This window comes from Leptonychotes weddellii, chromosome 6 (assembly GCF_054177405.1).
Source record: "Leptonychotes weddellii isolate Sample4059 chromosome 6, ASM5417740v2, whole genome shotgun sequence".
Lineage (NCBI taxonomy): Eukaryota > Metazoa > Chordata > Mammalia > Carnivora > Phocidae > Leptonychotes > Leptonychotes weddellii.
In genome coordinates this window covers 87,749,663-87,775,343 of record NC_138374.1, presented here as the reverse complement: position 1 = coordinate 87,775,343, position 25,681 = coordinate 87,749,663, and the positions used below count along the sequence as shown (strand labels likewise).

The 25,681-nt window shown below is 40.3% G+C and overlaps 1 protein-coding gene across 1 annotated transcript in view; it reads left to right on the top strand.

Annotated features, from left to right (window-relative positions):
- The window catches only part of F5 (coagulation factor V), a 66,859-nt gene extending 42,174 nt beyond the window's left edge, over positions 1 to 24,685 (top strand). The window contains exons 13-25 of the mRNA XM_081824561.1: positions 728 to 3,947; positions 6,425 to 6,587; positions 7,365 to 7,601; positions 8,440 to 8,653; positions 10,557 to 10,736; positions 12,641 to 12,757; positions 13,677 to 13,748; positions 14,707 to 14,810; positions 15,237 to 15,392; positions 17,591 to 17,735; positions 19,486 to 19,637; positions 22,379 to 22,561; positions 24,252 to 24,685. Coding sequence (XP_081680687.1) covers positions 728 to 3,947; positions 6,425 to 6,587; positions 7,365 to 7,601; positions 8,440 to 8,653; positions 10,557 to 10,736; positions 12,641 to 12,757; positions 13,677 to 13,748; positions 14,707 to 14,810; positions 15,237 to 15,392; positions 17,591 to 17,735; positions 19,486 to 19,637; positions 22,379 to 22,561; positions 24,252 to 24,398 — 5,090 coding nt within the window. The 3' untranslated portion in view covers positions 24,399 to 24,685. The remainder of the gene's footprint in view (positions 1 to 727; positions 3,948 to 6,424; positions 6,588 to 7,364; positions 7,602 to 8,439; positions 8,654 to 10,556; positions 10,737 to 12,640; positions 12,758 to 13,676; positions 13,749 to 14,706; positions 14,811 to 15,236; positions 15,393 to 17,590; positions 17,736 to 19,485; positions 19,638 to 22,378; positions 22,562 to 24,251) is intronic.
- Positions 24,686 to 25,681: the final 996 nt, after the last annotated feature.

Below are 25,681 nucleotides of genomic sequence, written 5' to 3'. Positions count from 1 at the left end.
AGTATCTGTGTAACCTTGGACATGTTATTCAACCTCACTGAGCTTCCTTGTATTCATCTCAAAAACACAATCACACTTTACAGGGTTGCTTTGACCATTAATTGTCTTATATACCAAGTGCCTAGCACTCAGCAGACACTCAACAAGTGGTAACGATTGGAGACTCCCCAGGAAATCTGTATGCCAGAAAATAATACCATTTCAAAGAGATTCAAAATTGCCCTGGGCCCACCTGTATCACCTACTGCTTAGAAATATCTAGATGTTTCTTACATCATCCTCCCCCTCACTTCAGTTTTCAAACAAGATGTGCAGCCAACAAGATGTTTATGATATTCAAAGCCCACTTGATTCTTAATTCATCCCTTTTCAAATATATTCTAAAACAGTGACTCTTAAACTATCTGTGCTAAGAGTTTTCTCCTAATCTCCATTGATCAATACTTTCAGTCTATATTCTGTTATATGAGATAAGTGCACTGATCACATGCTTGGATGCACAGCAATGTCAGATTGCTAAGCAGTTTTATAACACCTTACACCCAATTTCTCTCCATATGTCACTATAGGAGATAATTAACAGTTCCCAGATCAGCAGTGACCCACAGACCACACTTGTTATCCCTGGCTGAAGTTCCTTGAAAATTATCTGCCACAATGGATCCTAGGGTTTTTATATCTTTTTCTGGGCTTAGAGCTCTCTGTTTTCTCTGTCTCTCTTCTGTAGGTACTTGGATGTTAACTACAATGAATTCCAATTCAAGAAACAAAAACCTAAGGCTGAGATTCAGGGATGTTAAGTGTATCCGGGATGATTATGAAGACTCATATGAGATTATATATGAACCTCCAGCATCTACAGTCATGACTACACGGAAAATGCATGATTCTTCAGAAAACAGGGGTGAAGAGGATGATGCTGACTATGATTACCAGAACAACCTGGCTTCATGGTTAGGAATTAGGTCATTCAGAAATTCATCACTGAATCAGAAGGAAGATGAGTTTAATCTTACTGCCCTAGCTCTGGAGAACAATTCTGAATTCATTCCTCCTAGTACCAATACAGCTGTTAATTCAAATTCCTCTTCCCTAAGTAACATTAGCAGGCTTATTGTCTATAACTCTGCAAAGCCTCAAAAAACTCTTCCTCACCCAGCAGCCACCATAGCTGGTCCCCCTCTGGGACACATTGGCTTAGACAAGAACTCAGCTCTCAACCGTTCAAAAGCAGAGCATTCCAGCCCTTATTCTGAAGACTCTATGGAGGATCCTCTACAGTCAGATATCACAGGGATAAGTCTACTTCCACTTGATGCAGAAGGATTCAGGAGTCAAGAACATACTAAGCATAAGGAATCCAAGAAAGGAAGAGAGCACACAGCAAAGCATAGGTTCTCCCAAGTGGGATTTTCAGCACATAAAACTGGGCGACATTTAAGCCAAGGCAACTCTTCTCCTTCCAGAATGGGACCCTGGGAAGACCTTCCCAATGATCTGTTACTCTTAAAACAAAAGAATCCATCCAAGATTTTGAATGGGAAATGGCATTTGGTGTCTGAGAAAGGTAGTTATGAAATAGTCCCAGAGGCTGATGAAGACATGGCTGTTGATAAGCTGCTGGACAGCCCCCAGAATGCCTCAAGGACTTGGGGAGAAAACATCCCTCTCACAAACAAGCACAGAAAGAAGAGTGGCCACCCAAAATTTTCTGGAATTAGAAAGAAATCTCTACAAGTAAAACAGGATGGAGGAAACAGTGGATTGAAGAAAATCCATTTTTTCATTAAAACACGAAGAAAGAAAAAAGAGAGGCTTGCACACCATATTCCTCTATCTCCAAGGGGCTTCCACCCTCTGAGAGGAAAGGCCAATACCACATTTTCAGATAGGAGACTTGATCATTCATTGTTACCCCATAAATCCAATGAAACATCTTTTCCCACAGACCTCAATCAGACATTCCTCTCTGTGAATCTTAGCTTGTCAGACTCACTTCCTTACCATAATCACAATCCCTCAAATGACACCAGTCAGACAAGCTCCCTTTTAGATCTTTATCAGACAATACCCCCAGAAGAATATTATCAAACATTCCCTAGTCAAGACTCTGGTCAAATGCACTCCACTACAGACTCTAGCCACACATCTCCTCCAGAGCTTGGCCAGATGCTCGACTATGACGTAAGAAACAAGCCATTCCCTACTGACATTGGTCAAATGTTCCCTTCCTTGGAACCTGAAGCCTGGCAGGCAACCATTTCTGCAGATCTCAGTCAACCAAACCTTTCCCCTGATCTCGACCATACAACCCTTTCTCCAGACCTCAGCCAGACAGCATTTCCTCCAGACCTCGACCAGATAACATTTTCTTCAGATCTCGACCAGACGACCTTTTCTCCAGACCTTGACCAGACAACCTTTACTCCAGACCTTGACCAGACAAAACTTTCCCCAGACCTCGACCAGACGACCTTTTCTCCAGACCTTGACCAGACAACCTTTACTCCAGACCTTGACCAGACAAAACTTTCCCCAGACCTCGGCCAGACAACCTTTTCTCCAGACCTCATCCAGACAACCTTTTCTCCAGACCTCAGCCAGACAACCTTTTCTCTAGACCTTGACCAGACAACCTTTTCTCTAGATCTTGATCAGAAAAGCTTTTCTCCAGACCTCATCCAGACAACCCTTTCTCCAGACCTTGACCAGACAACCTTTTCTCCAGACCTTGGGCAGATAACCCTTTCCCCAGACCTTGGCCAGACAACCTTTTCTCCAGACCTCAGCCAGACAACCTTTTCTCTAGATCTTGACCAGACAAGCTTTTCTCCAGACCTCAGCCAGACAACCCTTTCCCCAGACCTCACCCAGACAACCTTTTCTCCAGACCTTGACCAGAAAACCCTTTCCCCAGACCTTGGCCAGACAACCTTTTCTCCAGACCTCAGCCAGACAACCTTTTCTCTAGACCTTGACCAGACAACCTTTTCTCTAGATCTTGATCAGAAAAGCTTTTCTCCAGACCTCAGCCAGACAACCTTTTCTCCAGACCTTGATCAGACAACCTTTTCTCCAGACCTTGGGCAGATAACCCTTTCCCCATACCTTGGCCAGACAACCTTTTCTCCAGACCTCAGCCAGACAACTTCTTCTCCAGACCTTGACCAGACAACCCTTTCCCCAGACCTTGGCCAGACAACCTTTTCTCCAGACCTCAGCCAGACAACCTTTTCTCTAGATCTTGACCAGACAAGCTTTTCTCCAGACCTCAGCCAGACAACCCTTTCCCCAGACCTCACCCAGACAACCTTTTCTCTAGACCTTGACCAGACAACCTTTTCTCCAGACCTCAGCCAGACAACCCTTTCCTCAGACCTCAGCCAGGAGACTCTCTCATCAGACATCAGCCAGATGACTCTTTCTCCAGACCTCGATCAGATGCTCCCTTCCCCAGACCTCAACCAGGCAACTCTCTCTCCAGACATTAGCCAAACGGCCCTTCTTCCTGATCTAGAGACATCACTTCCTCAGACATCCTACACCTCTGAATCTAGTCAGTCAGTGCTTCTTCCAGAATTTGGTCAGACTATCCCTTATCCAGACCTAGATCAGGTGCCATCTCTCCCACTATCTCCTACCCTAAAGAACACTTTTATGCCAAGAGAACTTAATCCACCCATTGTAGTAGGCCTCAGTGCAAATGATGGAGATTATATTGAGATTATTCCAAGGCAGAAGGAAGAGAGCAGTGAAGAATACATTGCTGAAATTGATTACGTGGCCTATGACAACCCTTACCAAACTGATACTAGGACAGACATTAACTCCTCCAGAAATCCTGACAACATTGCAGCATGGTACCTCCGCAGCAACAATGGAAACAGAAAATATTATTACATTGCTGCTGAAGAAGTATCCTGGGATTATTCAAAATTTGCTCAAAGGTTTGGCCAAATTTTCTCTTTTTACATTCTCATTTTTCTACTACTGCTAAAAAGATTGTTAAAGTCCAAGGAAATAATTCTGGGCAAATTATACTAAGTATAATTTAGGTCCCCTATTGCCACTTGCCCTATACAATTTCCTTTGTCAATTCCAAGGTTAGCTTCTCTACATTAGGGGACATTTGGACAATATTAGAACAATCACTGTAAGAAATCTATGATATTCTATAAAGAAGCCCCCTCTTCTCTCTTCCGCTCTCACCACACATGTTCCTACCCCCTTTCCTTGCCTCAGCGCAGAGCCCAACCTATCCATAGCTATCTGCTAATCAACATGATTTCATTGAAGTTGGCTTCAAATCCAAATTTGTAATGTAGAAATCTCCTTTTGCACTTGGTTATCAAAAAATATTTTTAAATTGTTTACTGATCAATGTAAAGTATACAGCATCTTGGTGACGTCTGATTCAAATTACATGAGATTCCAGTAGCAGAGGCCAAGGATATAAACCAGTTTAGAAAGAAAAAGCAAGTTTATACCTTCAACTGAGGCAGTCATTCAATGATGATTTACCTTGATTTAAACTTGAGTTTTAACTTGGCTTATAGAATCACTCATTTAATAACTTCATTTTTTAAATGAAGGTGTTACACCAAATGGCCCCCAAGATCCTCTTCGGATTTAACATTTCAGGGTTCCAGCCACTCTTAACCGTAGAGTTGAAGGAGTTCATGCAATTTTGTAAGTGGTCTAACTTACAGCAGAGAGTTTCCAAGGGATCCATAGACATTTTTAAAAGAGTTTTCAATTCAATTCTGCTTAAGGATGGAAAGCCATAATGGGCTGGACTCTGTATTCTGGGATGACAATATAGGGAAAGAAGAGAGGGAGGGACAAGGGGCAAGGCTACAGATTCTCAGGACACAGCATGGTGACCATGCTTAAACTGTCTAAATATAATACACAACTTTTACAAAAGCTAATGGTTACACTAAAAATCAAAAACCAAAGTGTAATTAGAGTAAGCAAACGCAATGCATGGTATGGCTTACAGACAAAAAAAAAAACAAAAACAAAACATTTCATTAATCTGATGTCTGGCATTTCCATATTAGAACTCTGTTAATTTAAAACACATTTTCAGGACATGTGGGTGGCTCAGTTGGTTAAACTTACAACTCCTGATTTCGGCTCAAGTCATGATCTCAGGGTTGTGAGGTTGAGACCCACGTCGGGCTCCATGCGGGGCATGGAATCTGCTTAAGATTCTCTCTCTCTCCCTCTGCTCTTCCTCCCACCCCCTCCCCCCAAAAATAATTAAAAAACACATTTTCCTATGACTTCCTATTTAAATGTAGCACCCATTGCTATATGAGAATAAATAGTTTATCTAGGGATTTCTAAGAGAGGCCCTGAAGGAGTAAGATTTAGGGCCTTTCCAAAGTGGAAAGGGATGGAACCAGTTCCTTCAAAATCTTATATACCATTCCAGATATGCAACCCATGTTTATGGCAGTCAAAGTTGCTTTACTTGTCCCCATGTGTTCTGTGAAACGATGTTATGCTTAGTGTCTGGAAGGATGGGGTCAGTAGGGTAGGAACACTGGAAAGAAGGCAGAATGGGTTTCTCTGTTGATGGCTCATGGTGCATAACAAATACTATGAGACTGATGGATGAGCTTTTGGCCTGTTTCCATAGGCTTGGGAAATTTAGGAGTCGGTGAGAAAATATGATGTGCTCTGGCCCCAGACTGAACTGGTGAATTACACAAGGAATAATGTCATTTTAAAAAAAGAAATGAGAGAAGAATGGCTACTTTCAGAGTATAAAACCCCCAGCCATCTAGTGGCCTTCACAGGGGTGACCATTGATACCTGACAGCCCCAAGCCCTGGCACTATCCAATTGCCTGGCTTTGTCTGCGTCTGATATTAAAAATCTGCTATGTGATATATGATTGTATTTGTTCATTAATGCATTAAACAAAAATCTATCAAGTGCCTACTATGTGCCAGATAACTGGCTAGGTACTAAAAATAAAAGAATGAGCAAATTAGGCATGATCCCTGACCTCATGGGGTTTTCACTCTAATATTAGAGTCAGATTCGAATAGATAACCTCACAAATAAATGACATATAATTTACTATATATACTAGAGAAATATAAGAATACTACAGGAATATACTGTATATACTATAGCAACACTATGGAAACTTAAGGAATAATATAGAGAGATTTGACATATAAGGGTTTATAGGAGGACTTATCTAAGAAATGATATGTGAGCTCGGATCTGAAGGATATTTACTGGCTTAAGTTTTTACTTATTCATATTTTCATTCATTTGTTCTCCAAGTACCAATTAAATATTCATGCTAGATACTATACTCAGAAACAGGGATAATTCCCCCAATTTCTTTGAGTGGTCTTTCATTTGTTCTTTTAAACAGATAGTATTCTTCTTACTATTTCAGTGAAGACATTGATGATGTTCCAGAAAATACCATATACAAGAAAGTAGTCTTTCGAAAGTACCTTGATAGCACTTTTACCAAACGTGATCCTTTGGGGGAGTATGAAGAGCATCTCGGCATTCTTGGTCCTATTATTAGAGCTGAAGTGGATGATGTCATCCAAGTAAGTCATTTTTTGAGCATTGCTAAGATCATCAGAGGAATTTCCACAAGCACCAGAGGGCTGTAACAGTGAAAGGGGCAGGAGGGATACAGGTAATTTATTTTCCAAAATTAACAAATAATTATACTTCTTTTCAGAGACTGCTTGCCCAGTAATTAGATAATCTTCAAATAAAATGATCTCAAAAGAAAAGAAAAGAAAAGACAAAAATGATCTCATGAATTTATTTCTTCCTCTCCTGAGCTCCTGTTCATTCCATAAGGGCCAATTCTGTTTTCCCCAAGAGACTTTCTTTACTACCCCAACCTCTCCTGCACATTCAACTGAATTGCTCCTTTCAGGCATTCCCATCTAACCCCATTCATACTTTGTTTATGCACTTTTGGTCTCCAGGTTTTTAACTTGAATCCACATGTGCAGGTGTCTCTTCATCAGGAGGTTGGAAACTTATTGTGAGCAAGACCCAAAACTCATTCAATCTTCAAATCTGCAGCACCTGCTGTGATCATTTCCTTTGTGCCTAATGTCAGTACTTTTGCTTTGAGCCTAAAAACAAACATGTTTTGGTGTTTCTAGGGTAAGCTACTTGGGCCCTAGCTCACAGAATGTTGTAAAAATTCAATGAAATAATATACATGTTACTTTGTACTTGTATGCAATTAATATATCTCACTGTATATATATCTAGGTCTCATTTAATAATTAACCATCTACTTTGGCGTATAATTTGGATTTTTGTTGGACTTAAGTACATTTGTGGATCATTCTTTTTTCTAGGTTCGTTTTAAAAATTTAGCATCCAGACCATATTCTCTTCATGCCCATGGGCTTTCCTACGAAAAATCGTCAGAGGGAAAGACTTATGAAGATGACTCTCCTGAATGGTTTAAGGAAGATAATGCTGTTCAGCCAAACAGCAGTTATACATATGTATGGCATGCCACCACTCGATCTGGGCCGGAAAATCCTGGTTCTGCCTGCCGGGCTTGGGCCTACTACTCAGCAGTGAACCCGGTGGGTACACCCATTGAAAGTTTTTGTCATCCCCTAACCTCATAACCTGAGTCCACCAGACGGAAGGGTCAAGATGATTTCTCGTTAAATGTCTTGCTTTCCATGAGGAATGTGTAAGGATTATGGTCAACAGTCTATAGCGACTTGCCTTCAGATGACCGTGAGAGAGAAACATGTGCTCAGTGGCGAGGAATGAGGGGTACTGAAATGGTTGACCCCAGTCAGAGTGACTACCTTTGCAGAGGAAGACATTTTTTTCTATTTCCTTGAGCAAGTATTAGCTTTCTTTTGCTCTTTATGAGAGAGCTGCAAAGTCAAGATGCCTTCGTTTTGGGCGTGGTAGAGAGAGAGCACAGACTTTGATTTCAATCACTATCCTGTCACTTACTGTGTGGGCCTGGGAAAGTTACTTGACCTCTCTCAGCCTCAGTTTCTAAAGTTAAAAATGAGAAAACAGTAGGTACTTGGTAATATTTGTTTAATAAGTGAGCTTATTTTTATTATACAAGATTGTTGTCTGAATTAAAGAAGATATTACCAGCAAAATATTTACTATAATAGTAGATGCTCAATAAATAGTAATTATAATAGTATTGATATTGTCATTAACATTATCATTACTGCCATGCTGAGATAAAGGACTAATCAGAGGAAGGGATGATGAGTGCCACAGAATCAGATGATCAGATGATACCCAGGCTTAGTAAGCTCTTCATTTATAATCTTCAAATTCAGAGCCCCTGAGATTTCCTTTTCCATATCATCAGTGATTGTCAGAAGAGCAAAGGAAATCCTGAGAAAGAGAAAATCTGTGCATTTTGCTCCTACTGTCTTCCAGGAAAAAGATATCCATTCTGGCTTGATAGGTCCCCTTCTGATCTGTCAAAAAGGAGTACTTGATAAGAGCAACACACCGGTGGATATGAGAGAATTCATCTTACTTTTCATGGTCTTTGATGAAAAGAAGAGCTGGTATTATGAAAAGAAGGCCCAGTCCCCAAGGCCTTGGAGACTTGCATCCTCAGAAGTAAAAAACTCCCATGAGTTTCATGGTATTTTCCTCTCACTTTGATCTAATCTCTGAACTAAATCACATGGGATGACCATGATTCTTGCCCTAGGTCTTCATAAGATTAGACAGGAGGTGCTTCTGAAGAATCAGGAGCTACGACCCACACCAGGTCCTTAAATGTCTGAGGGCTGATGTCGCCCAGCAGGTGGTGCTGCACATATAGGAGCTAGAGAAGGTCTGAAAGAGAGCTCAGGAGCCTGCTGCAGAACAAACCCAACCAACCAACCAACCAACAAAAAGCCAGTGTGCGGCAGCTGGTAGCATGAGTCAAAAAGGAATTGGCATTACTCTGCAATATAAACAGTTAATAAACCTGTTCCTTGATCACTAAAGGAATGATTGTTTGTCTAGAAGAACTGATCATCCCTGTGTACTTTCTAAAGAAAAATGATGGTGGCAGTTCCAGCTGTCAGCAGTTCTCAGGTGGCATCCGAAGCATCTAGAACAAAACAAGATGGGACACTGGGTAGTTGGGTGATAGGAGAATCGTGGCAAGGGAGCATCTTTTGGGGGGGAGGGGGGTGACCATATGTACTCTGAACTCCTTTTCTAGGCTTTTCAGCCCAGGGCACTTGGTCTCAGGCGTGGGAAGCACACTCTTCTGAAAACCTTCCAACCTAGTGAGAAAGCATAGCCCCAGAATCAGATAGGCTTGTCTCTTGGCTATCCCATTACTTCTGAATACCCTCGAGCCACTGCTTCCCAATTCCTCAAAGAAAGAGTAAAATTCACCGGATATAGCTTAGTTTTAAATATATTGTAGTTGAAGTCTCTGTAATTAGGTAATCCCCATGGTGTAGTCTTTATCAGGGTACCTGCTGAGCAGACCACCTGAGTTCCCAGCCTCAAACTCAGCACCTGGCCTTTGCAGTATGTGTTCAGTAATTGTGTGTTGAATTACTGAATAAATGGATGAATTCTATCACTCAGTTTAATTTATCACATGTTTGCTGAGCACCTGCTATGTTGAAGTCTTCATTCCATATCCTAATGAGTTAGCAATGTTGACCTCAAGAATCACTTGAGATCTATTTCCTGCCCAGATGAGGGAGTAAGGACTGGTGTTAGGAGTGGGAAGACAGGTGCTCTCATACCTAATGTAACCTTAAGGGTGAGAAGATGATCTCAACTCCCTCCCTCCCCAAATTCACTTGCTCAGTTCCTGAAACTCCATAGTAGTTCTTTTAACTTTAGAATAACATTACTAATAAAAGCTCCACTCACTTCAATCTCAATTAAATGCATGGTAGCCCAAAGCTGTATCATTAACATTTTTTATTATTTTTTAAGGTGATTAAGTTTGTCAGGTGATTTAAGCACACACACACACACACACACACACACACACACACACACGTTTCACTGAGTGGAGAGTGGATGAAGCCTGAGAACCCTAGACATTTAAGCTGGGAAGGGGACAGAGGAGCTATATCATAGAAATGAGAGAATAAACATGAACCTCAGTCGTCTGCCTTCCTAATTTTGCCTAGAACTATCTCTGAATTTAGGAGGCCTCTGGGTGATGTGCTGTGTATCCCCTCACTCTCTTTCCTCTAACCACTGGAGTTCACTTATCTGGCTCATATCAGTCTTTCTGTTTCTGCAGCACAGGAAAATCCATACTGTAAATGTCAAGGATAAGTGAGTGAAGCAGAGAGCAGGGGGAGTGTGAGGTGCGGGTGGAGAATGGTAAATTCTGTGGGAAACTGCTGTAGGCTGGCATGAGGTTTAGCCTCTCACTGATATCAGAACACCCTGGGGTCCTTACTATATGCCTGGGCAGGCGGAGCGATAGGAAGATGGGTGGTAAGGTGGGATGCCTCAGACCTCTTTAGCAGCCTCCCTGCAGATTTCTAATTGATTGCAACTCTCTGTCCTTTCAGCCATTAATGGAATGATCTACAACTTGCCTGGCCTGAGAATGTACGAGCAAGAATGGGTGAGGTTGCATCTGCTGAACATGGGCAGCTCCAGAGACATTCATGTGGTTCACTTCCATGGCCAGACCTTGCTGGAAAATGGCACTCAACAGCACCAGCTCGGGGTCTGGCCCCTGCTGCCTGGTAAAGATCTGCACAATGAAAAGAGATCCCTGATGAAAAATGGCTAGAGAAGGCAATCTGGGCAACTGTCACTGTCCCTCATTCCCTCCTATGCATTTACTTCCTAAGGGTCAGACATGGTTTCTGGCATAGATCCTGGGCAGAGACATCTCCCCAAACTGCATACAGAGTACAGAAAAGTCAGCTAATATATACACTCTTTGTGGCACCACACAGACTATATGTGGGGCTCAACTCAGTTCTACAGAGATGCTATGTCTAATGCAGTTTTTCCCAAGCCACTGTGTGTCACATAGGCCAGGTCTTAAACAGATTATAAAAATGAATCCCACAGGGCTCAGGCAGCTAAAGCTTTCTGTTGGGAAGGAGATTAAAAACTTACTAGGGTTTTGGGATTCTTGAATTCTTGAATTCTATTCCTCACACTCTCACTTTGATACCTTTGGGCAAGTGACTACAGGAATCTTAATCTTAAACTGACTCAGGAGGCTATTTGAAGGGGAAAAAAGGTTTTTTTTTTTAATGATTATAAACGCTAAAGGATAAGAGGGGTATTTAGAACTTTTCATGTACAAAATAACGAAAAGGTTTAAACAAACCATCCATCACAAAGGATTTTTATGTGCCAGCAAGTTGTTTGTAGGTGTATCTGTGTGGTAGGTGTGTGGGTAGGGTTATGAGTGCTAGGTGCTGCTGAGTCTCAAACTGTGACGGGCATAGTAAAATTCTAGGAAGCTGGTTAAAATGCAAAGGCTAAGGCAGAGATTTTGCTTTCGGAGACTTTGATCTGGTAGATCTTGGGATCTTGGGCAGGTGCCAGGGACTCTGCATTTTTAACAAGCAGCCTACCTTCCACAAGCGCTCTGAGAAGCTAGTGAAGGCAGTCAGTCCCTCGCCGCTTTGGATGGAGAAGTTGCTATGTGAGTCAGCCTTAGAAGGGCACAGCAGTCCAAATGGGACTGGTTTGGTTAAGAAGGAGGAAAGGGTGTTCTTGTTTGTTTATTCAGGCCTGTGGCTCATTAATAAAGCTATAAAGACTCACTCTCTTAAAATCAGAGACAAGAGGGGATTAGGTAAACTTACTCCTTACTTTTCACCGAATGTAATTTGCCAGATCAGTCCTCCTTTCCATGAGCCTGTGGGAAACACTGAGAAGCTGGAATTGGCTGGCCCATCCAAATCTTCGAATCTAAATTATCTGTATTGGAGGGAATGGAAGGCTGCAATCTTTTTAGTGTGCTAAAGGAGGATGACCATCGGCTATTAATTTTCACTCACAATCTGGAAAATAGACATGAATTACGGCCAGCAGAATTTAAGTGTTATCTGGCAATGGGTAGCATTAAATATCAGAATGGATAATCAGAAGTTTCAGAAATGTCATTCTTTCAGTGATTTTCTGAAACAATTTAGGTGCATCTCTATCCAAATATGTAGACTTAATAGAAAATTTGAAAACATGGGAGAAGGATGTTTGATTTTAATTTTCTTATTAAAAAAAAGAAAAGCCAAAGAAATGGGAGAGAAAGGAAACTTGTACGGTATTCTTGAGGCCCAGTGATGAGTCATTCAAGGTCGTTTTCATCCTTAGGACTCAGAAGCTGTGCTGTGTATGGGTTAGCTTGTAACATTATATATAGATAACTGAAAGTTTCTTTCTAGTAAGGGGTGTTAGAGATTTTTTTAAGTCCCTGGGCAATTTATTTTTACTAATGTGTATGTGTGTCACTGCTTTGTTTTGTTTTTCTGTTTGTTACACCTCTAGTCCTGCCTAAGAGAAATGGATCATTCTTGATTTCTTTTCCAAAGCCTCTTGTGATGTAGGGATTTAGGATTCTTTGATAGCTGTCAATTAATATTGTTAATTTGGGGTGTGTAATGTTGTCCTTCACTCTCTATTTTAGGTTCATTTAAAACTCTTGAAATGAAGCCATCAAAATCTGGCTGGTGGCTCCTTGATACAGAGATTGGAGAAAACCAGAGAGCAGGGATGCAAACACCATTTCTCATCATAGACAGAGGTACCATCCAAGAGCCACATGATGTTTTCAGCAGGAGGGTCCCTGCTGGAACATCACTAACTCTTAGATTGGAAATATTGAACTCTGGGAACTCTGCATGACAGAGGGAGAATGTGTACCAGTAACTGCTTTTATTCTGACCCATCGTCAGATTGTGCCACAAACATCAATCTCCTAGGAAACTTAAACCACATATTTCAGCCCAAAGGCATTCTCAGTTGGGGAACCAGTACAAAGTGTCTTCCTTCATAATGTGTGATTCGTGGGAAAGTGTAAGAAATTTTCCAGACTCCTTGAGTAGAGGAGGGATAAGATACCAGGAATTCAACAATGACTAGGATAGTCTCTGAACTTGGCATTTCAGTATTTGAGAAATCATTTCCATCTGCCTATCTGCCCAGCCAGCCAGGCAGCATTTATTAAGTACTTGTTGAGTACCAAGCACTGTGTTGACATCCAGATATCTCAGTGGCTGGCATTTTCTTTTGTGATCAGAATGTAAATAACTCTGTAACTTTCAGGTCAACTTTTGGGAACATAGACTTAAAAGGGGTAATACTTAATGTTGTAAAATGTCTTATTTTAAGATACAAGCAGATGGAAATCCATTTAAAACTAATTGAATTTCGGGATTTCCATGGTTTTCCTCTAGGGTATCACTATTTCTGTTAAAGACTAGCACCAGTCTTGCTAGTACATTTACCATTTTATGATCAGACATATTTAAGTCGGTGCCATATAAGGTAGGTGAAGCTATCGAATTGCTGACTCACCAGAGGTATGATCTCTAGCCATGCAGCTTTTGTGTTGTTATACGTATTTTCTAAGCAAAAATTACTCATTGCTCTGTTTGTGTGTGTGTGTTTGGTTTTTGTTTTTTGTTGTTGTTTTGTTTTTGTTTTTGTTTTTTGTTTTTTAGAATGTAAGATGCCAATGGGACTAAGCAATGGTATCATAGCTGATTCACAGATCAAAGCTTCTAAGCATTTGGGTAAGTAATAGCATCATAGCCTTTGGAAGCCATCTCCTACAGTTGTGCAGTATACAGCCTGAAAAACAACCCATGACAACCCTACCTGTTCAATCTATGGATCATTGCTCCTCTCTGGGCTTTTCTCTACCACATGGTAAAGCAGCTCAATCTTGAGGTGCTCATCTGGTAGAGGAAGAAGCAATATGACAGGCGCTAAAACCTGTTGGCATTCCTTTATCACTGCCACCCTCTCTGGTGTATAATGTTCCCAAAGAGTCTGTCCCAGGGAAGACCAAGAGCTAGGGCTTTCTACACAGGCAGTCCAACTTCTCAGCAGGGATTGAGCAAGGAGTGGATCCCTTACTCCTACAACCATGTACCCGTTTCCAAAACTCTCCCCATTCATCCCCATTCCAGGTTTGATCACAAACATAATATTCCAGCCAGATTCACAAGGTCTTATTGGCCAGATACTATTCTCCCAATTAATAAGGCTCTTTGTTGTGCTAACCATTCCTCTGTTCAAGAAAGTTTGCTAATCACCCACTGTGTGTCAGGATCTCCTTCTAAATTTCCTCACTCTGCCTCAAAACCCTTCCTAAGACCAAGAGGTCAGTTGCAAGGGATCATGAGGCTCCCATAATCCCTCCCACAACCTCCCCTTAGGCAAGCACACTCAGTAGCAACCACATCAACATAACTGAGAAAAGATAAACGTAACCTGTATGCAAGAAAGGGGGTGGGTGGTGGTTGACAGCTGACCAAGCACTGACCTGAAGCCAAGAAGGTTTCATCATCATGAACTGACTTAGTAGCTGAGGCCCCTGTCAACTGCCTGGTCTCCTAACTTCAACAGAAGCTCCTGCAGAGATCTGGTTTTCCACTGGGACTAAACTTACTTGGGAAATTGCTAGTTATATGTTTTTGGTTTGTTTTTTTTAATTCAGAATAAATTTTTTTTCTTTTTTGGATTTAGGTTATTGGGAGCCCAAATTAGCAAGATTAAACAATGGTGGGTCATATAATGCTTGGATCACAGAAAAATCTTCAGCAGACCTTGTTTCTAAACCTTGGATCCAGGTATATCTTATTAACCTGATAATATTTACAGTACCGTAATAATAAAATGACAGTGATTTAATTTCTCTTTGTTCTTCTTGCAATGTTCTAGGCACTATCCTAAGTACTTTACTTATTCAAAAATGAACCCTATGAGATTAGTTCTAGTAATAGCCTAGATATCCTTTGTACAGATGATAAAAACTAAGGCACAGAGGGACTAATTAAGTGCCAAAAGTCACGCACAGCTGGTAAGTGGTTGAACTTGGATTCGAGTCCAGGTACTCTGTGCTCACATATGGATTGTATCTAGCCATTTGATTAGCGCTTAGACCTTAGGTGCTGGCTGTTTAGTTCTAAAGAATGCTGGTTACACAGTGAATTAAGGAAGGCAGTGTGTGACTCATTGACAAGGACAGACTGTGTAATGGCTTTGCTATATTGCAGGTAGACATGCAGAGGGAAGTCGTATTCACAGGGATCCAGACTCAAGGTGCCAAACAGTATCTGAAGTCCTACTACACCACAGAGTTCTCTGTGGCATACAGCTCTGACCGGACAAACTGGCAGATCTTCAAAGGGAACAGCACAAGGAATGTGATGGTCTGTGTGCCTTGTTTGTTTCTGAGTCTCAAGACTCACCCTAGGCTCACCAGGTTGCAATGACTATGCCTATCATTATGTCTTTTTAAAAAATACCTTTCTGGGCAGTTGAAATACAAATGGTTTTCTTAGGGCCTTATGAAAGAAAGTTGTACAATGATAGGTCTGTTATTATAAATTAAAGGCATAAGCCTGACTTATGACACTTCAAAACTCTACCAAAAATCACTTTTTGATCAAACTAAATACCCAGACTTCTCTGACTGGCAGATGGTGGACAGCAGAGTCTTGTGTCTTAAGGGGATCATGCTAAAAACTGGCCTCCAAGAGTTTTGATTATACTAACTTTTACATTTTATTTTGTTCTGTTTCAGTGTACCTGAAGGAAATAGCAATGTTAATACCAGTTATGTGCTGGGGCAGTGTGCTTTTCAGACTTTTTTTTTTTTTTTTTTTTGCTGCCCTGACTGAGGAGTGACAATCCCCTGCTGGGTCTTTCTGAGACTCAGCCAGGATTATTCCCAAAAATCCATGTGTACCAGCCCTAACTCCTCTTCCTCCCTAATCCCCTTTCCAAAGAGAGCTATCAGAATGTAAGGAGTCAGTCTGCCATTATTACACTGATAACTTTCAATCTGTTTCATTTTTCCTGTAAATTATTTACTATTTTACTAGTGTCTGTATTATCATATCTCTAGTAATAAATTATTTGCACTATACCTTAGAATAGATCATGAAAATCTCAAATTGTAGCCCTTACTAATCAGTCTTGGAGAGAGAACACAGACTACAGTTAGAGTTCATAGCTTCAAGACTTTTGCACTTATATTCATGAGGAATATTGGTGTGTAGTTTTATTTTTTTGTACTGTCTTTTTCTGGTTTTGATATCAGAGTCATACTGGCTTCATAAAATAATTTAGGAAGCATGCTCTTCTGTTTTCTGGGAGAGATTTTCTAGAATTGGTGTTAAGTCTTTAAATATTTATAGAATTCACCAAACTACATGGGCCTAGAGATTTCTTTTCCAGGAACTTTTAAATTACAAATACAATTTCTTTAATAGTTACTGGCTGTTCACATTATCTATTTCCTATTGGATAAGCTGAGATGGTGTTTTTCTAATTGATCCATTTCCTCTAAGCTGTTAAATTTATGTGCATAGAGTTGTTTGTAGTATTCTCTTATGCTTTTGATGTCTGCAGGGTCTACAGTGATATTGATATTAGTGAATGTGCATCTCTTCTCTTTTTGCTTTGTCATTCTTGCTAGATATTTGCCTTTTTTAAAAATCTTTTCAAAGAACTGGCTCTGTTTCATTGTTTTTATCTATTATTTTTCTAGTTTTCAGTCTTGCTGCTCTTATTTTCTGTTTTAGCTGGCACTTTCTGACACTGGTCTGGCAAGGAAAGGGGCTGGGGCACACCTCATCACTGCCAGGTGGACTTCGAAGTCCAGGTTCCCCACTGAAGGAGGACCGCTCCTCTTTGCTGTTGGGTGGGAATGGGAGAGTCTCCACTGATACTAAAGTGGTGGGAGCCTTATTAGGAGCTGGTGGGGATGAAAGTCCTGGGTTCCTATTTGGCCTTCTCTGACACAATCCCAGTGAGGGTGTTGGGGTGCCTTGTTACAGTCTTACAAGCATGGAAGTCTAGGCTCCCCACTTGGCCTTTGCTGTTCTGGGTGGAGGAGGGGCCACGGTGTTTTCTATGATGTTTAGCTAGAAGTAGAGCAATCACTGTCTGAAAGTTTTCTGTCTTGCTAGACTGCCCTTTCCTGGTCCTGTGGCTAGAGAAAGGAAGATTTTGCCAGAGCTTTTTTGTGTGTGTCTGTACCCAGTGGTGTTTCCTGGTTGCTGGCCTCTTCACTTCCCAATCTGGGATATATGAGACAAAAATAAAACCCAGGGAGCCCACTACCATGTTGTTCCTTGGGTCCCAAGAACCCTAACCCGTCTGCCTTCTTCTCTTCATCTTTCAGTGGCTTCCTATGTTTTAGTTGTACTTAGCAGGAGGAACAAGGCAAAGTACATCTACACCATCTTCCTGAAGTGAAAGTATCTCCAGTTATTAAGACCAAGTGATTTAATTCAGGCCACATGAAAACTTAATATGACAATATTAAATTAAACTGAAATTTTATTATAAAATCACTTTATAAAGAATTGTTCCATAACTAAGCTTTCCTCTTTTCCTCTAGTATTTTGGTGGCAATTCGGATGCCTCTACAATAAAAGAGAATCAGTTTGACCCACCTATTGTGGCTAGATATATTAGGATCTCTCCAATTAGATCCTATAATAGACCTGCCCTTCGATTGGAGCTGCAAGGTTGTGAGGTTAACGGTAAGAAACGAAGATGCATTATTGTCCCGCTGCTTCCTAGAGAATCAAGCTTTAGTAGATACGGAAGAATGGGTAGAATTATTAGTTCTCTTCAATCACAGAGGTGCCTAGAAAAACCTTGGTGAAACAGGTTCTGCTCAGGTAAACTACTCATTTACATTGTGACCTGGACCAAGACTGTTCTACCAGCCAGCAGGCAGGCACCATCTCCAAACAGTGCCAGGATGACATGGATGCTGACATGACCCTCCAAGGAAAGGCCCTAGCTTCGAATAACCTCCATTGGCCCATTTCAATAAGAACTAAGATTCAGACTAGGCCCGAATCTTCTGAAGTCCAAAAGGTCACACTCAGGCTTTAATGTAACGAACATATCTAGCAACATTACTGGCATGTATTAGATGTTCAGTGAATGTTTTTGAAATCTAAACTGCTTACCAACTTCCTGAAACTTTTTTTTAAGATTTATTTATTCATTAGAGAGAGAGAGAGAGAGCTGACGGGGAGGGGCAGAGGGAGAGGGAGAGGGACAGAGAGAATCTCAAGCAGACTCCCTGCTCAGCACGAAACCCGAGGCAGGGCTCGATCTCACGACCCTGAGCTCGAATCAAGAGTTGGATGCTTAACCAGCTGAGCCACCCAGGCACCCCCCCCTCAATTTCCTGAAACTTTGATTGAACTCTGCATTCTGTTTGGCGCTCTATAAAGGTACTCAAGCTTTTTCTATGTAAGCTGCTGTTTTTCAGGGGATATAATGTGACCTATGGTATAAATAAATCCAGGTAATCATAAATGGCCATAATAAAATTCTATTATATAGAACAAAGAGTCACTGTTTTTTTCTTTATATGGTATGTGATGTAAATAGTAGTTTGTTCAGATCAGAGTCAAACAATCTAAAATGTGACATTCAACTCTGTTAATCTATTCAAAACATCTATTTTCTATTCAAGAAGCATTGCTTTTTAAAAAATCTCTTCATTTTCTTGATATAATCAGTATTAGCAGTAGGTTTTCTTTTTTTTAAATCTTTTTTTGATGGAGAAAGATATCACTTCAAGAAAATGTCAGCATGATTTACCCACAAGAACAAAGCGTCAGAGAGATGATGATGATGATGGGCAGTTGGCTGGGCTCACTCACTAGCTATTTTTCTCATATCCACAGACCAGCTTTGAGGACTGACATGCAAGTGCACACCTTGGCAAAATTCTAAATGGTGCATAACATGAATCACCCTCAAAGGGTTGAAAATAAACTGTTGAACGTGACTACCAAGAGTCCACTGTATCTTCTTCTTTGTAGCATTTTTTAGAAAGAGAAATAGAATATATTCTTATATACATAGATAACGTAGGAATATTTTCTACCTCAAAGAAAAGACGGAAGTTTCCATGACTCTCTGAAGGAGGAAAATGCGTTTAAATATTTAGAACATGGTGTTTGGGTATCAGACTTCCTGGGCTCCAATTTAGTTTCTGATTCTGCTAGTAGTGTTACTTCAGGCAAATTACTTTTTCTTGCTGTGCTTTTGTTTTCTCACTTGTAAAATAGAGGCAATTAGGAGCATCAGGTAACACACGTAGAGCCTAAAAACAGGATTTGGCACTTAGGCAATAACATCATTGTTGGTGATGGTTGTTTTTGTTGTTACTTAGTAGTGATATTTTTTCTTTTCTCCTCGCAGTGCAAACCACCATGCAGGGAATAGTGGTAGTGCATAATTAATCACATCACTTTCTCTTGACAGGATGCTCCACACCGCTGGGTATGGAAAGTGGAAAGATAGAAAACAAGCAAATCACGGCTTCCTCGTTTAAAAAATCTTGGTGGGGAGATTACTGGGAACCCTTCTGTGCCCGTCTTAATGCCCAGGGTCGTGTAAATGCCTGGCAAGCCAAGGTAAAATCCGCCTATGAATGGAATTCTCTCAGCCGTCCAGAAGAAAGCAAAGGCCCTCACTACAGGAACCATGGGGGTCCTGGGAAGTCAGAAAATAATCTCCCGTTTCTGCAGATTATGATCCTAGGTCTGAGAATCTAGGATATCTATTGACTTGATAACTTTAGCTCTGACTTTGGCTCAGAGAGGTTATTTATCATCTCTGTGGTTCTTGGTCTAGTCTTGATTTTTATCAGGGGTGGGCAAATTTCTTCTGCAAAGGACCAGATAATATTTTAGACTTTGTGAGCCATACATTTTCAGTCATAACTACTCAACTCTGCCATTGTAGCAGGAAAACAGTTATAAACAATACATCAATGAGCATGGCTGTGTTCCAATAAAACTTCATTTACAAAAACAGGAAGGGGGCCAAATATGGCCCTTGGGCTATAGTTTGCCAACTCCTAATTAAAACAACTTATATTAGTGATAAATGATTCAGATTTGCAGCACTTTCTTTTTTTTTCACAACTTAACAATACTTTTCATTTTCTTAATAGCGCTATTTAAATTTTTTTTGTTCCCTTTTTTTGAGAACTTTGTGACATTCCTTTAGACAGTTGGAGGCATGGCAAAATGCTGCAAAACCAGGGTTATAAATCAGTGGCCTAAGTTTAATAAGCATCTTCCAGAGAGTCATATTGCCCCTAATATTAACCCACTGGATAATTCCAGTGACTTAGTTTCAGGATAACAGTTAATAGTTGACTCATTTTTATTTCACTCTTCAACTGACTTGAAAAATCACAATGGCATCAGAAATCAGAATGATTCTGTCAGTCAACTTAACCCTTCCTTATTTTCTATTCTCCTATGTCCCTCCCTTAAGATACCTACATTCCAGTTCCCTGGACTCCATAGAATTCCAGGTCCTATCCATATGTTAGGCTGTCAGCATAGTAGTGGAGAAAACGGAAGAGCTTGGACCCCAAACAGGTAGTCTTGGGAACTGACATCTGTGTCTCGAAACTCATTTCTGGTCCATCACAGACTCACGGAATGTAAGAACAGCAAGGGGTTTAAAAGCGTCCGGTCCAGACTTTTTCTTTTAAGTTTAAACACAAAGGAGATTAAATCATTTTAGCGTAGTTTGGTGGCAGAATCAGGAAGCCCATTCTCCTGATGGTCAGTGATCCTCCCACCATTTGAAGACACTCAGACACCTCATTGTGCAATTTTGCAGAAGGGGAAACAGAGACCTAAAGAAGTTAAAATAATAAAAGTAATGATGTTATAATACATTACATTTATATAATTATATAAATAAAATAATTAAAAAATGAAAGAAAACGTTAAGGAGAAAGATGTCATCCAATTTTTTCCCAGATAACTCTTTAGATCTGCTCATGGTATAACTTTGTCACCCTACCCTGTATTTTACAGCTTTTTGAAAAATTTTGCTCTGTATATAATTTGCTCTTAGTCTTTGTGATATAATAATGGCTTCAAAGATGAAATACTAATTCTAAATTTTAATGCCATCATTTTAAATCTGGAATTCTAGATCAGAACTGTTTCACTTCATCTTCTATTAGAATCAAATATCTTTATAGGGTCTCTTTAGAGAGGGTAAAAAAATATCAGCCAGACTGAGGCAGGCACACATGCATACTGAGGCATCTCTGCCTCTTTTATACCTATAAAAATTGTTATGTCTTCAAAACCCTCTAGCTCTCTACCTCTGTATCACTGGTACGACCTGGATTGGATACTACACAGCTTGAAGATACACTAAGAAACCACCAAATGTCACTAGAGGGTGTTACAAAATTAATAAAAATTAATTAATACAATAATTTTAATTCAATTAATTTGCTTTAAAAATACATATAGTAGATGAATTATACATATATCTGTGTATCAATATATACACATACATACATGTACACATAAGTGATGTTAAAGAAATATATCACTATTTATTATTTCATATAGAACTGAATGAGACTATGGGGCATGATAAATCTCCCAAAGGTGAAAATTTGTCTCAGATTACTCCAAAACTCAGTTAGCCCTTCTGATCCTCTTTCTCCAAGTATGATTAGGCACTTCATTAGGCCAGAGACAGGACAGCTACCATACCATACCATATCAAGTCCTAGTCATGGCTTTATTAGGTCTCTCAAGTATTACATTTATTTGAAATATCAGAAAAAAGAAATTGGACTACTCCTCCTGGTTGACATAAGCAAGGGAAAGAAAAATGGAACTTTTCCTAAAATAAGTTAGAGAGAGGATGCTACCCAATTCTTTCCCAGATAACCCATCAGCAATATCATCATGGCATTTAAACAAATTTGGTTAAGAGAATAATATTTACAGATAATTTAGCAATCTAATATTTTTTCTCAAGTAAGATTCATTTATTTATTCATTCAAAAAATATTTGTTGAACACCAACTGTGTGCCATGCATTGTGCTAAGTACCTGAAAACAAAATACAGTAAATCCGTGCCTTCAAAGAGGGATACAAATAAGTAAACCATTATTGTACGATATATGAAATACTCTAGTAAAAGTTTATATACGTCTGCGACAGCAAACAAGAAGGAACAGGGAAGTCCTCTAGGAGACAGAGAACCCTAAGGGCTGAGACAGAAAAGAGAGCCTTTGAGGGCTGCGCATTTCTGAGTATCTTGGTCTAAAAAATTGAAGGTTTTAACATCTGCCTTATTCATGTGTCCTCATCATTTTCACAGGCAAACAACAACAAACAGTGGTTACAAATTGATCTGCTCAAAATCAAGAAAATAACTGCGATTGTAACACAGGGTTGCAAGTCTCTGTCCTCTGAAATGTACGTGAAGAGCTATAGCATCCACTACAGTGACCAGGGAATGGAATGGAAGCCTTACAGGCAGAAATCCTCCATGGTGGACAAGGTACAGGGTGCTGTCATGGCAACAAAGCAACTCACCAACTGTTATGATGAGAGAAATACCTTACATTTGCAAACAGCTCTTTGCATTTGACAAATATGCACTGACATGCACCTCCTCCCTGAGAAGTCTGAACCCTCACTCAGCAGGTAGCTGCTCTGGGAACAGAGACCATGCAGGTCATCTTTCTGAGGTGGCTGAGCCACCTGTGAAATAGTGAGAACCAAACACCAGGGGGCGGTGTGAGGCTTAATTAGCTCTGATTGAGAAAGATGGTAGCATTGTCTCAGTGGGCTTCCACTGCTCTAACAAATGATCATAGATGGAAGCAACAAACACTTCTTTCTCACAGTTCTGAAGGCTGGAATCCAAGAGCAGGGTGCCAGGATGGTTGGGTTCCTGGTGAGGGCTCTCTTCTTGGTTGTGTCCCCACATGACTTTCCTTGGTGCAGGAAGAGAGAGATTCCATGTCTCCTCTTATTTTTGTAAATGTATTAATCCCATCATGAGGGCCCCACCCTCACAACCTACTCTAATCCTCATTACCTCCCAAAGGCCCCACCTCCTAATACTATCCCACTGGGGGTTAGTGTTTCCATGTATGAATTTGAGGGGAACACAAACATGTAGTCCATAACAGGGGTCTAGAGAATCTTCCACTGTGAAATAACATCATATTAACATTATCTTGGGTAAACTTGTTATCTTGACTGATCAAATACCCACGGCCATAAAGCTTTTTGTATCATATTATTAAGCAGGAGACAATTGTTATCCTAACTGATGAGGAAATTAATTTCCTGCAAGACGAACTACCCCATTATAGTCCTTAATTCCCAGTCACATGTTTTTAAAATGCTACTAGGGCAAAACTAAGGAGATGAGCCTAATATTCCAGGAAGGGAAATCAGGCTGGAGCCAGTGAGAGGGGCCACACAGGAGAAGGGGATGACCTTTACCGAATGCTCATCATGGGCTCAGCCCTTATCTCGGTGAATGAATTTGAACCTCTCTCTCTTTGTGGTGAACTCCTGGGTTGTTTGTCTGGTTGGTTGGTTGGTTTGGCTGGTTATATCTGTCACTGTACCAGGATGTCTTTATAGTTGGGTATCATTGTCATAAACAGTGACTCAGCTGCTGCTGTGTTTAAATCTTGGGGAAACTGCTGGGGACGCAAAAAGGAAAACAACCAAGTTATAAAACACAGTTCAATTGAGAATAGAAGGCATCTGCCAAAAAGAATAAGTAAAAACACATGGTTGCATTTTATTTCAAATGTTAGTGACAACTAACCATTATCTGTCGCTTACAGTGCACTTGTCATATGTTTACATACTTAAAAAAATCTTTATAACGACCTCTGTCAGGTAAACTTTTATTACCCCCATTTTGCCAGTGAGCATATAAGTCAGCTGCCCAGTCACACAGCTACCAAGGGGCTAAGGGCAGAGATGGTTCTGAAGCTGCTTCAGAACACCCTGTCAGCGGTCAGATCCCGGGCGAGCTGGAATCCCTAAAGAGGTCTGCTAGGCATGTGATTTCATAATTGACTGAAGATCATCTCTGATAACATTGTATGTGTTCCTTGATGCCCTCAGCTTGAGCTAAAATTGCAAAAGAAAAAAAAAATCACCTGTAAGATTTTTATACCCATCCTATCTCTATTAAAGATCTTACCATATTTTGCTTTCAGATTTTCAAAGGAAATAATAATATCAAAGGACACGTGAAGAACTTTTTCAACCCACCAATTATCTCCAGGTTTATCCGCATCATTCCTAAAACATGGAACCAAAGTATTGCGCTTCGCTTGGAACTCTTTGGCTGTGATATTTACTAGAATTGAATATTCAAAGACATAGGAAGGACTCTTAAATAAGATATCAAGCCATTTGGAGCGGGCAATGTATTTTATAGCTATTTTAAATGTTAATTTTCAGTATTTCCTTTTTTTCTATTAGAGAATAAAATTTTATATATGAAACTTTCATAATGTAAACTCCTTGCCACAATTCAGTGAGATGGTAACAATTAATTCTTCATTAATCTGAATATAGATGGGAATGTATCAAGAACCAACAAGCAAATGGCTTCTTTCACAATGATTAAAAATGCTACGTAAAGTAATATTTATGTAGTTAGCATGCTTCATGATAGTTCTTTTAAAACCTACACACACTAATAAAAGAGATATTACTTTTTAAAAAGCCATTTATAGACCTGGATAGCTTTCACGCCTACCTTTAAAAAAAAACAAACAAACTGTGATTTAAGAGTAAAGGAAACAAGGTTTTAAATGGTTCATTTTTCTTTTTTTTTTTTTAAGACTTTTTTTTTTTTAAAGATTTTATTTATTTATTTATGAGAGAGAGTGAGTGCATGAGACGGGGGAGGGTCAGAGGGAGAAGCAGACTCCCCGCCGAGCAGGGAGCCCGATGCGGGACTCAATCCCGGGACTCCAGGATCATGACCTGAGCCGAAGGCAGTCGCCCAACCAACTGAGCCACCCAGGCGCCCCTGGTTCATTTTTCTTGACATGGAAAAAAAAAAAAAATCATACCATATGAAATAATGAGTGCTTAAAATACCCTGTCTTACCTATATGACAATGATTTTTCTGGCCCTCTATGAGTAAAGATACAGTCGTCCCAACTTGTGAATCTGGCCTGGTCTCCCTTGGAACTGATTTACTTATTGGTGTTCTGAGTGAAGGGTCTTTAGACATGGAACACAACCAAAATAACCACGGAAGAAATGAACGTGTAACCTTGGCTTCATTCTAGTTGGCACTACAATGGTATACTGTTTCAAAACATAGGTTCACCTAAGAGAAAGCTAAAACCTGCAAAACAGCATTGGAACCATTGGCCCAAAGGCAACTGTTCCTGCTGGGACTGGCAAGCCTCTGAAGCTCACCTTCAGTGCCCTTCTCTGCATGGCTCCAACCTCCTCTTCTCCCTTCCTCAACAACTTCTCCTTTCTGCACTCCCTTCCCTGGGAACTTGGCATTCAATGATCCCATAGACATTGTGAGACTGGGGAGCTTTCTGGCCTCCTTGAAGTCACGTGGAACAATCACTGGTGAGGCTATCTTTCTATGGAACAAACCACTCCAAATCTTTA